The sequence below is a fragment of the Leptosomus discolor genome, chromosome 8, assembly GCF_034619465.1.
Source record: "Leptosomus discolor isolate bLepDis1 chromosome 8, bLepDis1.hap2, whole genome shotgun sequence".
Taxonomy (NCBI): domain Eukaryota; kingdom Metazoa; phylum Chordata; class Aves; order Leptosomiformes; family Leptosomidae; genus Leptosomus; species Leptosomus discolor.
Window position 1 is genome coordinate 2,686,549 of NC_141398.1, and position 14,834 is coordinate 2,701,382.

Below are 14,834 nucleotides of genomic sequence, written 5' to 3' on the forward strand. Positions count from 1 at the left end.
GAACTTTTGGGTTGTACTTCACCATTGGTTGGTGATGCAAATGGAGGCTGAAATCCAGGTGCCTGCTGAAGTCACTTCTCTAGGAGCCCCAGGCACCCTGGGCCTACAGTCTTTGTCATCCTGATCTCTGGTGCTCTCAATAATGCAGCAAGCCTTTGCTCCACCAAAGCGTCACCTGTCTAGGTGAGTCGTGCCATCCCCTATCTGAAGTGACAGCCATCTTTGAGTACCAGCATCTTAACTGACTTCTCTTTCATCATCCATGTTAGAGAAATAACATTTTCGACAAGGTGTTGGGTTTTCCCCCCCCTTTTCTTTATTCTTTCCCCAGCCCCCCTTCACCCCTTAGTTAGAGCACCTGATCAAAAAATTATTTCTGACAAAGATTTCCTGCTCCAAATTAAATGAGCTCAAGGAGACGGAGCATTTTCACGCAGAAAGAAAGTGAAACGTTGATGTTGGAAGTTAATGAATCTGGTAGCAGAGAGAACATTATTGAGACTGGATAATATGATCTAACAGCTTTCCCTCTTCTTATCCTCCCCGTAAAGAATGTATGGAAGTCAGTTATGTGGCATGATTCTAACATCTGTCCTACCCCATAATGGTAATTTGTATAAGTAATGGAAACAGGTTAAATACTTCCATTCTAATGTTGCCAGCAGGGATGAAAATGAACATTTCAATGAAATAATCTCGACAGAGCAGGGAGAGGAGGGGTGGATGGACTGATTCATCTCCAGCTCTCTTTGGTGATCCGAACACTAATGAGAATGCTTGAATGTATAGTTTATCAGATAGAAGGGGAAGAGCAAGTAAATTTCTCAGATTAGAATCACTGTGAAAATATACCCGCACGCAAGCTGCTTCGTTCTCCAGTTGCCAGCGTTGGCTAATAATTTGCGGCGTTCATTTTAAGGGGATAGGGGGGAGAAGAGAAGGAGGTGAAGAAATCTTTTTGTTGGTTTTTAATGGGTTGCCTTTAAGGGTTATCATTTAACCTGCTAGAAGCACGGAGGTTGTTCGTGTTACTGCACCTTATCTGCTTTTCAGGCCCCTTGCGTTAGAATTAGAGGGTAGGCAGCTCTAGTATTTTGCCCCCCATTTTGCTGCAATTAGAAATGAAAGGCACGAACCACTGTAGTAAGGTTATTTGGTTGTCTGATAGTGTGTGCTGCTCCTCAGCCATTGTCATAACTAAGCCATATTTTCCCACCGTAGTGACATTGTAATACAGACACACACACAGATTTGTAGCATCTGTGCCAGAATTTTGTATGAACATTTGTATATACTAATATAGAAAATTCACAAATCTTCCAGCAGGCGTGTTAACCTCTCGCAATGTGAGATTTTGGATTCTTTTGTAGAACTCTCACAGCTCCAAATTCTGGAAACGTATCTGTAAATTTGTTTGTTTGTTTGTTTCATTTTATTTTTTTTTCCTCTCCCTCTCGTTTTTCTGGAATGAGGGAGATGTGTGGCCGTAGATTGTCTTTTCTAGCCGTGCTTTTTTTTCCCCCAAGATGTGAAACGTGTTCTCGTGTGCAGTGGAAGTCACCCCCAGCCTGGAGTGCGGTTTGTGCAAGGTGACAGCGTGGGCTGTGAAAACTTCTGCAGCTGCTGTCTCCTGTTGGCTGGGTAAATATTGGAAGCTGTGGAAATACATCTGTTGAAGAACGTTGAACCTTCAGGTTGTGCCACTGTTGTTTAGTCCCAGAGCAGGCCCTAATTGAGTGAGGAATTTTAGGCTTAAACCCATCCCTATTTGTTGAAACTACGAAATATGTATTTCAGTGAAAATTGTTTCAGTATTCAGTTGCTTTACTGAACTGCGGCCTTCAGTGCTTAGGTGTTTCTTCTGAATAAATTTATGCATTTCGAGGATTTAAAATCAGGTCTTGAAGAGTTCACTACGTTTTAATTTTGTAGACTGTTAAAACCGAATACGATCGTTACTTTTTGTCCTTTTCAGAATAATATATTCAATGCTGAAACCCTTTTTGAATGGGAAAGAATACCTCCGCAGAGACAGACTCCTTCAAAAGCACAGGTCCGAGGTTACAGAAAGGTTTTATGTGAGAATATGTCTATTTTTAACCACATCCTTACATTTCGGATCTCTGTCTTCTTTTTCAAACAATGGATGTGTATTTATAGTGTAAATACTCTCACTGAAGCAAACACAATGTGCTGTGCTACTCACATGTACAATATATAGCGTCTCATGTCCACTTAGATTAGAATGCACAGCTTTTAACACTGCTCGGAGATGACAGTATATCTGTGGGGAAGCATTGGCATCCAGAAGGCACATTTTATAGGCAAAAAATATTAGCGAGACTAAATAAAATACAAACCGCTCCCCCTAATTTTTAGTTGTCGGGAATTTGAAGCTTTTTCCTCTTTTTCCACCGAGCGTTTGCCCGAGTCTGTGCATGCACAAATGAGAAGGAAAAGAAAAGCTGACGTTACGTTCTGCAGTTTCTTCGCTGTGGATGGAGTTTTTGTTGAGGAGGATCCTTGCTTGTGTCTGCTCTTGGTATTTTCGTGTGGTTTCAGGCTGTGTGTGAACCAGAGGTGCCTTTGCAGATGCAGGGGTAGCTGGAGGAGGTTGCTGAGAGTTTGTCGGTCACAGAAAGACACACTGCCTGCAGTCTGTCTGTCTGTGGATCTTCCTCTTGTAATTCAGGGGGAGAATCTGAGCATCTCGCGCTGTTATTTGACGTAGAATAATATTACTTGTCTCTGCAAGTCGTGATAATGGGAATATTTTTTGCGGTGTTTAAAATTCTGAAGCTTATTTATTTGCCAAATTTCGGTGCGAATTTTAGTAGAACATACATGGTTTTAGGAATTAACATTCTTCGTTTTGTGTGCTTCTGAATTAGCTGGAACAGAAATCTTTTCAGTTAGAGAATTGCACTGACCTTGCAAAATGCCATATGTTGAGTGTGCTGCTATTCGTCTTACAAGCATTAGTCGTCTTGAATGAAAAGGTATTGTGTGTATCCTACGGTAACTGAAGGAGTTAAGTAAAATCTTTCTGATTGCAGTGATAGAAACTAAACATTTTGGAGAAATGACTCTTTTTTTGGTGAAGAAGCGTTATTTCTTTGTATTATTTCAGATAGCAACTGTACGGCTATGTGGGCGTGCACATCGTGTATATTCAGGGTTTTTTTAGAGTCTGGCTTAAATTCTGAAATCACGGACCGTCAGGGTCCTGGCCACTTGTACGTTCTTAACTCTTGTAGTGCAGTGTGTATTGGTAAGGGGGTGAACTGAGTCGTGCAGCAGTCTCAGCAGAACCTAAGACTAGGAAAGCGATAGATGGATATTTCACCCTAACACTCAGTTTCTTTGCTTTGACAGTTTAACACCATCTTTCGTGTAGTTTTAACGTTTCTTGCGTGGTTTAGCTCCTTTTATTTTCATGGTAAAGTGCAAAAGTATGAGGATGGAGAAAACATGCCGTCATAAATAGAGGAAAATAAAAGAGGGCAGTGGCTCAACTGGAGTTTCTACTTAAGCAGATATTTAGGTGGTTGTATGTAGCAATTATAAAAATACATATTTTTGTAATTTAGAATTAAGCAAAAGCACGTAAGCAGATAATTCACGTGGATTCTTACAAAATGCTGGAGCAACATTCAGCATCTCACAACAGTTTCTTACATCTATTTATTAAAAATATTGAGATGTGAAAATTAGAGAAAATTGGCGCAGTTCCACTGAGGTTAGTAAGAAGATAGCTGTTCGTAAAAGCTCAGAATGTGGGCCCCCTCAGTTCTCAGCTTCTACTCGGTGGCTGTCTGCTGATCATTACTAAGTTTTGTTGTTTTGTTGGGTTTTTTCCTAATAGAAATGCCAGATGGCAACTGTCCATTTTTATGCATTTTAGGCCTCAAGAGTTTTTTTTGTTTTATTTAAAAGTAATTTCAGAGTCAGAAACCATATTCTTCAGTAACTGTTCTTTACTTTTCTGAAGCTTAAATATGTGTTGTCTTTTGCTGTTAGATGGGACTGAAAACAAGTGTGTTTAACGAGGGAGCTGAGAGGTCTTAGGCTGGAGCTGGGGCGGGGAATTCCACGTGGGCACCTCGAGTTCAGAACTGCAGCGGTACCGCCGTGCTCAAGGACCTGCGGGGCGTTGCAACAGCAGCGCTACTGCGAGGCTGGGAAGCTGACTGACTTCCTAGTCCTTTTGTTATTCCTGTGGTTTATTCTTCATTTTAGGGACTAAATGAGTTTTTAAGGATTTTTTTTTTTTTTTTTTCTGGTTTTGTAGTGCTTTTCTAGCATCTTCCTGGCCTTTGGCTCCAGGATGATCTCTGCAGTGACTTCTACCGTGCTCGGTACTCACCAGTCCTTTTAAAACGGGTTAGAAACACCTGAGGCTGATGGACCTGTAAGGAGTTGGGCCCTGCTTAATGCTTTTTTAAAAAAAACAGAAGAACAAATTGTCTTCTGAAAAAAAATTGACACTTGGAGGACAGATGAAAGATGCGGTGGGCATCTTAAGGTTCGGCACTACCCCGGTACTGGATGGACTGCTCTCCTACTTTGTCTTGAAAGACCAGGCTGAAGTAATTAGGGGACTGAATTGCAAAGGTGAACACAGAACGCAGTACTGGACGTTATACTGTAATTTTCTAAGAAAAACCCAAACCCAAACAAACCGTGTTTCAAAGAACATTGATATCATAATGAGAGAAGATTGTTTTAATTTTTCAGACCAGAAGTTTCAGAACGTATTAGCAACTGTGTACAAAAGAAGCTCAACTTGTACTTAGGCTCCCCCCAGTTGAAGAAGACCTCAGCTTTGTTAACATGATAATACGTATTTTCTTCATATCTCACAGGAGCAGAAGTGCCTCTTTTTCTGGCTTTCTTTCAGTATTGTACCACGGAAGGACATAGGCCACGTTGCAGCATCGCTTGCTGCACAGTTCGCCTGACAAGGAGGCATTTTTTTTATTCGATTACTGAAAATTGTTCACAATCCATGTTTTCTACCTTGACGTGCTTATAAATGATCTACATTCCATTGTCATTGTGATTTTTTTTAAGCTTCTTTTACAAAACTGGAGGGAAATGTGTACAAGTATGTTTTCTGCTTTGCAGTGGAAGTGTACATTTATCACTTAGGTACATGTAAGCCACTTCTGTGAATTGGGCCCTTGGAGTAAATGTGTTTTGAAGTAATGGCCATCTGCTCATGAATATCACATTTGCTAGTTCAAAAAATAGTTTGATATAGACAAACACATAGTTTGCTAAGACTGTATAGTTTCACCAGGTAGCAATACAGCAGCAAAGTTTTGTGTTTACCATAAGCCAATGATCTAGCTGGGATGGAGACCTCGAGTTTTTGGTTTGTTGCTTTTAAAACTGAATCTCTAACATTCACTTTTAGTGTCTGACCGCTGTTTTCAAGATGGTAGATGCAAGACCCGCATCAGATCACACCAGGAGGCAACGTATCTCCTAGCCATTTCAGAAAACCCTCGTAGTCTTGCTTCTCTTTTCTTCACCCTGTAAAAATGAAAGCTGTTGTGCTCTCAGATGGACCCAGTACAGCCAGCCCCTGGGAGACCCCCAACAGCTGACCTGACGCGCTTGCCCCGCACAGCTCCATCAGAGTCAGGTGTCAGCGACACAGAAATGGCCCTTGAAGCTGTGGCCAAAGCCAGTTGCCAGAAAAGGCGGCGCTGACGAGCTGGAGTTGGCCGTGCCGAGGGTTCAGGGTGCGGGTCAGCTGCGACGTGCTGCACATACGTGGCGCAGCAAACAGAGCTCAGTGCCAGGCCGTTTTTTGAGTTGATAGAAACTGGTTTAGTAGGCTTTTTGTTTGATTTTGGTTTTGCTATTACGGTATCTACGGTGGTCCTGGCACATATTTTACTGCTGAAAAGTCAAAGTTTATTCTTAGGTAGCACGGATATCAGACTGCAACCAGGAGAGGGTCTGTGGATTTATAGGTAGGAGCGTGTGAGCGATGGTGAGTTTGGTTTCTGGGTTTATCTTCAAAATTTGTCTTTATGGTTACTGCTTTTAGTATATCTTCAAAATTTGTCTTTATGGTTACTGCTTTTAGTACAGAAGACAGCAACGATGTAAAATGTGCGTATTCGATAACTTTGTCTTGTTGTTCCCCCCCCCTCCATCTCCCCTCCTGTATTTTAGCATATGTTCCTGAGGAGGAATTGAAAGCAGCAGAAATAGATGAAGACAGTGTGGAAGATGATGGGCTGTCTCTGGACATCCAGGAGAATGAGTATTTGTGCAATGAAGAAGCGGAGATCAAAGAGGCTCAAAGCTACCAGAACTCCCCAGTCAGCACTGCAACTAATCAGGATGCAGGCTATGGTTCGCCGTTTAGTGAAAACAGCGATCAGCTGGCCCATTTCAAAAGCACTTCCTCTAAAGAAGAGAAAGAGGATCCTCAGTGCACAGACAATGTTTCCTATCCGCAGGACAGCTTGGCACAAATAAAAGCTGTGTATGCAAATTTGCTTTCAGAGACTTGCTGGTCCAGTTTAGCTTTGGACTTAAAGAAATCCAATCCGACCACCAGCAACAACGGAATCAGCCAGAATGAAAACACCGCCAGTACCGACACCAATGCCAATTCCCAGAGTACTAGTACGACCAGTACCAACACCAGTACCAGTACAACTACCAGTAGTACCAGTAACAGTACTAGTAACAGTGGTGGCTCAGGTTATGACTGGCACCAAGCTGCGTTAGCGAAAACTTTGCAGCAGACCTCGTCGTACGGACTGCTCCCAGAGCCTAGTCTTTTCAGCACAGTGCAGCTTTACCGGCAAAACAATAAACTTTATGGGTCGGTGTTCACCGGTGCTAGCAAGTTCCGATGCAAAGACTGCAGCGCGGCCTATGACACGCTGGTGGAGCTAACAGTGCACATGAATGAAACTGGACATTACCGTGACGACAACAGAGATAAAGAAGCTGATAAGACCAAACGGTGGTCCAAGCCTAGAAAACGATCACTTATGGAAATGGAAGGCAAAGAGGATGCCCAAAAAGTGCTGAAGTGCATGTACTGCGGGCATTCGTTTGAGTCTTTGCAAGACCTCAGCGTCCACATGATAAAAACAAAGCATTACCAGAAAGTGCCTCTGAAGGAGCCAGTACCAGCCATCACTAAACTGGTCCCTTCTACCAAAAAACGAGCACTTCAGGACTTAGCTTCACCTTGTTCACCTGAGCCAACAGGGATCGCTGCGGAAGCTTCCCTGGGTGAGTCTGCAAAGGATCAGAAAACTGCCAACCCCTACGTGACGCCGAACAACCGCTATGGCTATCAAAATGGTGCTAGCTACACTTGGCAGTTCGAGGCACGCAAAGCCCAGATACTGAAATGCATGGAATGTGGCAGTTCCCATGACACTTTGCAGCAGCTCACCGCTCACATGATGGTCACTGGTCATTTCTTGAAGGTGACCAATTCTGCTTCCAAAAAAGGCAAACAGCTAGTACTGGACCCTGTGGTGGAGGAGAAGATACAGTCTATACCTCTTCCACCCACCACCCACACAAGGCTACCAGCCTCCAACATTAAAAAGCAGCCCGATTCCCCAGCGGGCTCCACAAACTCGGAGGAGAAGAAGGACCTAGAGAAGGAAAAGGTGGTGGTCGGTGAAACAGAGAAAAAGATTAAAGAAGAGAATGAGGACTCTACGGAGAAATTTGAGCCAACGACTTTGTATCAGTACCTCAGAGAGGAGGACCTAGATGATAGTCCCAAGGGCGGAATAGACATACTGAAATCCCTGGAGAACACGGTGACGACAGCTATCAGCAAAGCCCAGAACGGAGCCCCTTCTTGGGGAGGGTATCCCAGTATTCATGCAGCTTACCAGCTCCCGGGAACGGTCAAACCCCTCCAGCCCGCGGTGCAGAGCGTTCAAATGCAGCCGTCCTACGCGAGCAGCGTGAAGTCGCTGTCGTCGGAACACAACGCGCTCATCCACTCCCCAGGCAGCCTCACCCCGCCGCCTCACAAGAGCAACGTGTCTGCTATGGAGGAGCTGGTGGAGAAAGTTACAGGTAAAATCAACGTGAAGAAGGAAGAAAAGCCTTTGGAGAAAGAGAAGAGTTCTCCGGTCAAACCCATGTCGCCTGCTGCTAAAGAAAACAAGGACTTCCCCAAAGCGGAAGAAATAAATAACAAGCAGCAGCAGAAGAAGAGCTCCGAGACAGAAGTCCAGAAGGTCAAAAAGGACAGTCCAGCAGAAGCACATACGCCGAATGGTACAGAGCCACTGAAAACAAAGGTGGCGAATGGCTGTAACAATTTAGGAATCATCACAGACCATTCCCCTGAGCCATCCTTCATTAATCCGCTGAGCGCTTTGCAGTCCATTATGAACACCCACTTAGGCAAAATTTCGAAGCCGGTCAGCCCCTCTCTGGACCCTTTGGCCATGCTGTACAAAATTAGCAACAGCATGTTGGACAAACCCATTTACCCGACCACCCCGGTCAAGCAGGCTGATGCTATCGACCGGTATTACTATGAGAACAGCGATCAACCGATCGATTTAACCAAGTCCAAAACCAAACCTCTCGTTTCCAGCGTGGCTGACTCTGCCTCCTCCCCGCTAAGGGAGAGCGCCCTGCTGGATATTTCCGATATGGTGAAGAACCTCACGGGGCGTTTGACACCCAAGTCTTCAACTCCGTCTACCGTGTCGGAGAAGTCTGATGCTGACGGGAGCAGTTTCGAGGAAGCTCTGGACGAACTGTCGCCGGTACACAAGAGGAAGGGCAGACAGTCCAACTGGAACCCTCAGCATCTTCTGATCCTTCAAGCCCAGTTTGCTTCCAGCTTGAGGGAGACCCCGGAAGGCAAATACATTATGTCGGACCTAGGTCCGCAAGAGCGGGTACACATCTCTAAGTTTACTGGTCTTTCCATGACCACAATTAGCCACTGGCTGGCCAATGTGAAGTATCAGTTAAGGAGGACAGGTGGAACTAAATTTTTAAAGAACTTGGACACAGGACATCCTGTTTTCTTTTGCAATGATTGTGCCTCTCAGTTCAGGACTGCTTCTACATACATAAGTCACTTAGAGACACACCTAGGGTTTAGTTTGAAGGATCTGTCAAAGTTGCCGCTTAATCAGATTCAAGAACAGCAGAATGTTTCAAAAGTCCTCGCCAACAAGACTTTGGGCTCACTTGGAATTGCCGAGGAGGACTTAGGCTCCACATTCCAGTGTAAGCTCTGTAACCGAACTTTTGCGAGCAAGCATGCAGTCAAACTGCACCTTAGTAAAACACACGGCAAGTCCCCCGAGGACCACCTGATCTATGTAACTGAGTTAGAAAAACAATAGCGTCCAGGTAAGCAGCCAGGTATGCAAGTGACCACAGGAACATTGCACTAAACTTCTTCATAGTACTGCACTAGGCCTGACCTGAGCCTCTGAAATCAGTCTTACTTTTGTTGCTGAACTGCCTATCTGGACCTTGGTTTTTCTTACGCTTATTTTGTAGTTGTATTTATATGCTCTTTGTCCGAATCTGTGCATGGTTATTTTTTTGTTTCTGTTTTTATTTTTTTTTTTGGTGAGTCAAAGTCTGACCTTTATTTTCAACATCTGTCCTTGATGTTAAGCTATCTTTTGTAGAATATAGTGGGAGACACTATTGAGAGACATTAATTTAGCCGTAAAGAAAGACACAAAGAACAATGATAAAGAGACATCCTAAAATTACAAAGTTGCCATGACAATAAAGGTCACAGAACCTGGTAGTGTCAAGTTTTAACCCTCTGAGAACTGTAATAGCATTTCTGTGCCTTTCCCAGTGACTAAATAAGTAAATAAGGAAAAACAAAACAAGAGGCTTAAAGGCATTTCGTTCAAATCGAAGCTGTGTCGGAAGCAGAACTTATTTTTTTTAAATGAATGAATGAGCTTTTTTTTTTTTTTTTTTTTTTTTTTTTTTAATGCAGAACTGGTTTGTGAAGAAATTGTGCATGCAGTCCTTGGAAGAAGGAGAGCTGTGTAGTACTCAAGGGGTTAGGAAGCCACAACCATATAAGTTAAATAATAATTAATTAAAAAAAAAAAAAAAAAAGCAAACCAAGTTGCCACTATGCCCAAACCCTCTGGATGCTGAGAATTGCCACTTTTTGGCAAAAAAAAAAAAAAAAAAAAGTATGCAAGCTGTTATTTAAAACAAGTGTAAAAATGCTCTTTTCTTTCCTTTTTTTTTTTGTTTTTTTTTTGTTTTTTTTTTTATTTTTTCTGTAAGATACTGCAGTTTATAGTTATTTACAAATGTTAAGCTTTGGTACAAGCTGACCTTTCTATAGTGTGCTGCATTGGTAAATGAAAACAAAAAAAAAAAAATGGGGCAAATGTTGGATTCTGTTCCTTGTAAATTGCCAGCATCAGCTTAAAAAAAAATACATGTTACATATCGTACCATTTTAAACTGTTCGACTTTCTTTGTACCTTCTGGCTGTATGCTTTCTCTTTTAACTTTTTATATTGTCATTTTATATTCGATTTCTGTGTATATAATGTAAAACCACACTTTTTGAATAAAATTTAGTTCCTGCAGCTTGATATAAATAGAGGAATTTTACTGGCACCTGCATCTTTCCAGATGCATGTACGTAAAGGAACTATCTGACAAAAAAAAAAAAAAAAAATAAATAAAAATAAAGCAAGCAATGCACTATGAATTATACATTTTGATGTTTTATCATTAATATTGTACAGTACATTTTGGTTCACACAATTAAATCCACTGTTTTCTCAAGTGTAAAATAAACCCACATTGCAGTTCTTGATTTACATGCATTGTCATGTCGTCATTGCATTGCCTTTGAGGTGCTCTTCTGGCCGTAAGAGGCGTCGTTTATATAATCAACCAGCAAAAATCTGTTCGAAACCGTCTCTCGTGAGCCGCGCGCTGACGCCTTCCGTCGGAAGCCCCGAGACCGAGAACCTCTTCCAAGGGACCGCCGGTAGGTAGGTGCCGCGGGAGGTGCAGGGCCGGCGGGGAGCGACGGGCGCTCTGCTCGACGGCGGGGCTGCGGAGGTTGCGGCTGGCCGAGTTAATCCTCCCGGGCTGTCCCACCATGCCTGTCGTGGCTGCTGGGTGCATTCCCAGACCCTCTCCTTCCCTTCCTCCTCAGGCAAACCTCCTCCCGATGGCAGCCGCCGCGGCTTCTGGCCCCGTGCTCTGCGGGACGCGGTGGCGCTCGCCTTTTCTGGCGGCGGTGGAGACCTCTGAGGCTTTGACACCGGTTTTTACTTACGGTACAAGGAGGCAGACCTGTGTTTCTCTGTACTTTTTAATATTGCATTTCAAGGTAAGCGGAGTGCGATCGTATCAGGTGTTCCCCTTAATCTTTATTTCTGTTCTGTTGAATGCAGATGTCATTTAGAGTGTAAAAGAGAGCTGTCAGAGCCTTCACTCCTCTATCTCCGGAGTGCTTTGACAGTTACAGTGTATGAAAGCCTGGGATCTGCTATCCATTACACTTTTTGGAGGGGCTATTAAACATGAGGACCTAGAGGGGTTTGCTTTCACATGGTATTAGCGATACCAGTGTGTTAGACGTACGGATGTGCCTCTCTGCTGCTGCTTCTCAAATCTTCTGAAAGCGGTTTGAACGTGAGCCCTTCGCTTCCCAACGCCGCCCGGTTCCGCGCTTCGTCTTTACTCCGGACGCCACCCCAGCAGCATCCACGCGTCGCGCTGGTTGCCGCCAGCACCTGCCCGGTCCCGGGCACCTCCGTTTACACCGTGTTTCTAAGCAGCGCAGGAAAGTGCCGTGAGGGCTTTTTCTTTTTTTTAAATGTCCCTTCCTTTGCTCGCCGCTAACTACCTGTGTCCTTCAGGGGATCCAGCCGTTTAGACACTTCAGTTCAATTACTGGATGATTATGTACTTTGGGCCCAAGGGGTGGTGAGGAAGAATAACAGTCAGGCCCGTGGCTGTAATACAGAGCCTTTAAATAATAACCCTTGGAAGTTTTGTTTACTTTACCCCGGGCCTGCAAACATGTGATTAGAGAACGCGCCGTAGTACGCTGCGGCAGTGGGTGAAAAGGTTGAAAGGGAGAAATAATAGCTCTAAAGTGGGTTTGAATCTAATGTAAATCCATTAAAACTCATTTTGAAACACGGCATGTAAAGTGAGTTCTCAACACCAGGTGACTCCCTCGAGAGGTGTTTATGACATTGCTAAATCCGTTCAGTTCTGATAGCTCCAGAATTGGACAATCACTCATCATCTGTGCCAGTGTCTGAAGGAAGTCCATTTAGAATAAAACAGCAGCTTTACCTGGCGACTCTGCTGATGTAACACTTTCTAAGACTGAAATATGAAGTAGGTGGAAATCCGAGGGCTCTAACGTTTCACTTGCTTAATGAAAAATGCAGCACGGCCATGGTATGATCTTTATTCCTCCGATTTTTTGCCACTTCTGTTCGAATATCACCTTTCTGAAAAATTTCCTTTTGAAAAGAAAATTGCACAGTTTAAAACCGAGTCACTCTTCTCCTCAAAATCGGTTTGGAGGTTTGTTTCTTCTGTGTTTCAGCAAGCTTTCCACACAGGTGAGTTCGTGCTATTCTACTAGTCGCTGCTAAGGCAACTCGAAGGAAGAGCCCACGTAGCCTGTCAGGACTGGCCTTGAAGAAAAGAGGTGTAAGAGCCTTAAACCCCGTGGCCGTCTCTGGAAGCCCGCACACCTCTTTTGTGACGTATTCAAAACCCGTTGTAGCTGATTCTGTTCAGAGATGCGTGAAGCTACCGGCTACTTTTTTTGTAGCCCTCGCCTGTATTGCTGGTTTGAAGCGGATGCGAACCACTGCAAATCTGAGAGATCTGTGTACTGATGGAATTAGTCCTGCATGAAACGGTGGGGTTTCTTCTTTTTTAGTAGCATTTGGTGGGATGTTCGCTCATGTCTTCTGCAACATAACTTTGTTGCGGCGTTCTCTGGGTGGTTACGCTGGTAATAATGACACCAGACGTCATCTGTCCTTACCGTGGAGGCCGCTAAGATGCAATTGCGGTGAAGTATAAAGGCGTAAAAATATACACGTTCTCTTGCGTTCGGCTAATCAAGGCCCATTTGCATCAGCTTCTGCCTGCCGTTTCCAAAGCCATCTCAGCTTGGAGGGTGTGATATTCTCCAAGTGTTAGGCAGGGGGTCCTGGTTAGGAGACCTCCGAGGAGAGGCCGGTTTCCATGTGGAGTGTTCTCGCAGCTCTGTAGGTGTCGGTCTCCCGGCTGATGCGGTAGTGAGTTACTCTCCCAGCATGAAAGTCGCAGGAAGTGGGATTTCACCATCTGTTCACTGAAATTTAAAAGCAGGGTCCTTTTCTGGCCGTGTATGAGAATAGAGCGCTAACCCCAATTTATTGGCCGGATATTAATGTGGATAATATGATTCTTCCAATTTTCCGTTTTCCCTGCTGTTCCGATGGTGTTTCTTCTTAGAAAGTTTCGTGTGGCTTTGCATAGTTTCTGTTTGTCACTGTGCGTAGTCGCCTTCATCCTGCAGGTAGGTGGAGTGACCACATTTTGGGATGAAAGATGCTGTTCTAAGCAAAAGGTGATATGGTAGCTAAGTGAAAATACCCATACCTGAAAGCGGGGTGTGTTGTAAAACAGGAGAACATTTTGCAGGTCTATTTAGGCGATGCAGACTACCCGAGGTTAGTATCCTTTATGGAACGTGCTTCTTTATCCAGCGTCTTCATTAGCTTTGGTTTTTTGACTAGTGATACAGCAAAACTGATTTTAGAATAATTTAGCACCAAGAGATCAGAACCGCAAAAGCTGGTACGTGGCTAGTGGACCTGTTTATTTTCAGACAACCAATATTAGAATAGGTGATGATTATAAAAGCTGTCGACCTTCCCACTGAGAGTGAGAAGCTCCAGTTACTTGACCATAAAGATCACTTTATTTTGACACTCCTCTCTTCAGGAGTGAATCCTGCGTCAGGGTCAGCATGGTCAAAATGCGTCTGGAAAGTTTTTATCCTGGCTACTGTGGTTGCTACCTCTTGGGTTTTTTCCCTTCCCGGTAAAAAATACCAAGTTTATATTTGATGAGCTGTGGCCAGGTTGTCAGGATTTGTATGGGTTTTGCGTCTGGATAAAATTCTTAGTGTAAAAAATGTGGGGGGAGGATTAACTGTTAAAATGATGAGTTCTTTTTAAAGAGGCATTTCTCTAACTGCATTGTTCAGGGAACAATGGGTTGACCATCAGCGCAGCCTAATTCTGAAGAAATTTAATACAGTGACAGCGTGCTGTACTTCTGTCCAGAGTGGTTGTGTCAGCGGTGTCTGAAGATGCAGGTGAAAGCCTGACAGGTTCCTGACCAGGCTTGTCACATGTAGGACACCTGCAGCTAAAAGCCACGTGGTCACTTGAGGAGGGAGGGTTGGAGCCTGGTTGCCTGCAACCCATCTGCTCTGGTAGGAGCCCAGAGCTGATCCATTTGCTCGGAGAGGCACACATGATGAAATCTTAAGGGCTGGTGGGACGCATTAGGCAGATACAGGCCGACCTTCGGGGTCGTGCAGGTGGAAGCCACCTCTCGTGGTACACACAACTTGCCCCAGGCCGCCTCCTTAGAGTCTGTACGAACTGAAGTTTATATTAGAGCTTGTCTGCGAAGCACAAAACCAGGGTGGTACCTGTTGTTCCTACCCGAAAGATGACACACATGATGGTGGAATCCAGAAAGCAGCGTGCTAGAAATTGCGTAGTCAGGAAGAGTGCCCGGAGGTGCTGAGCAGCAGGTAGAGGTCTAGC

The 14,834-nt window shown here is 44.2% G+C and overlaps 1 protein-coding gene across 1 annotated transcript in view; it reads left to right on the top strand.

Annotated features, from left to right (window-relative positions):
- The window catches only part of TSHZ1 (teashirt zinc finger homeobox 1), a 20,176-nt gene extending 10,802 nt beyond the window's left edge, over positions 1-9,374 (top strand). The window contains exon 4 of the mRNA XM_086469430.1: positions 6,190-9,374. Coding sequence (XP_086325556.1) covers positions 6,190-9,374 — 3,185 coding nt within the window. The remainder of the gene's footprint in view (positions 1-6,189) is intronic.
- Positions 9,375-14,834: the final 5,460 nt, after the last annotated feature.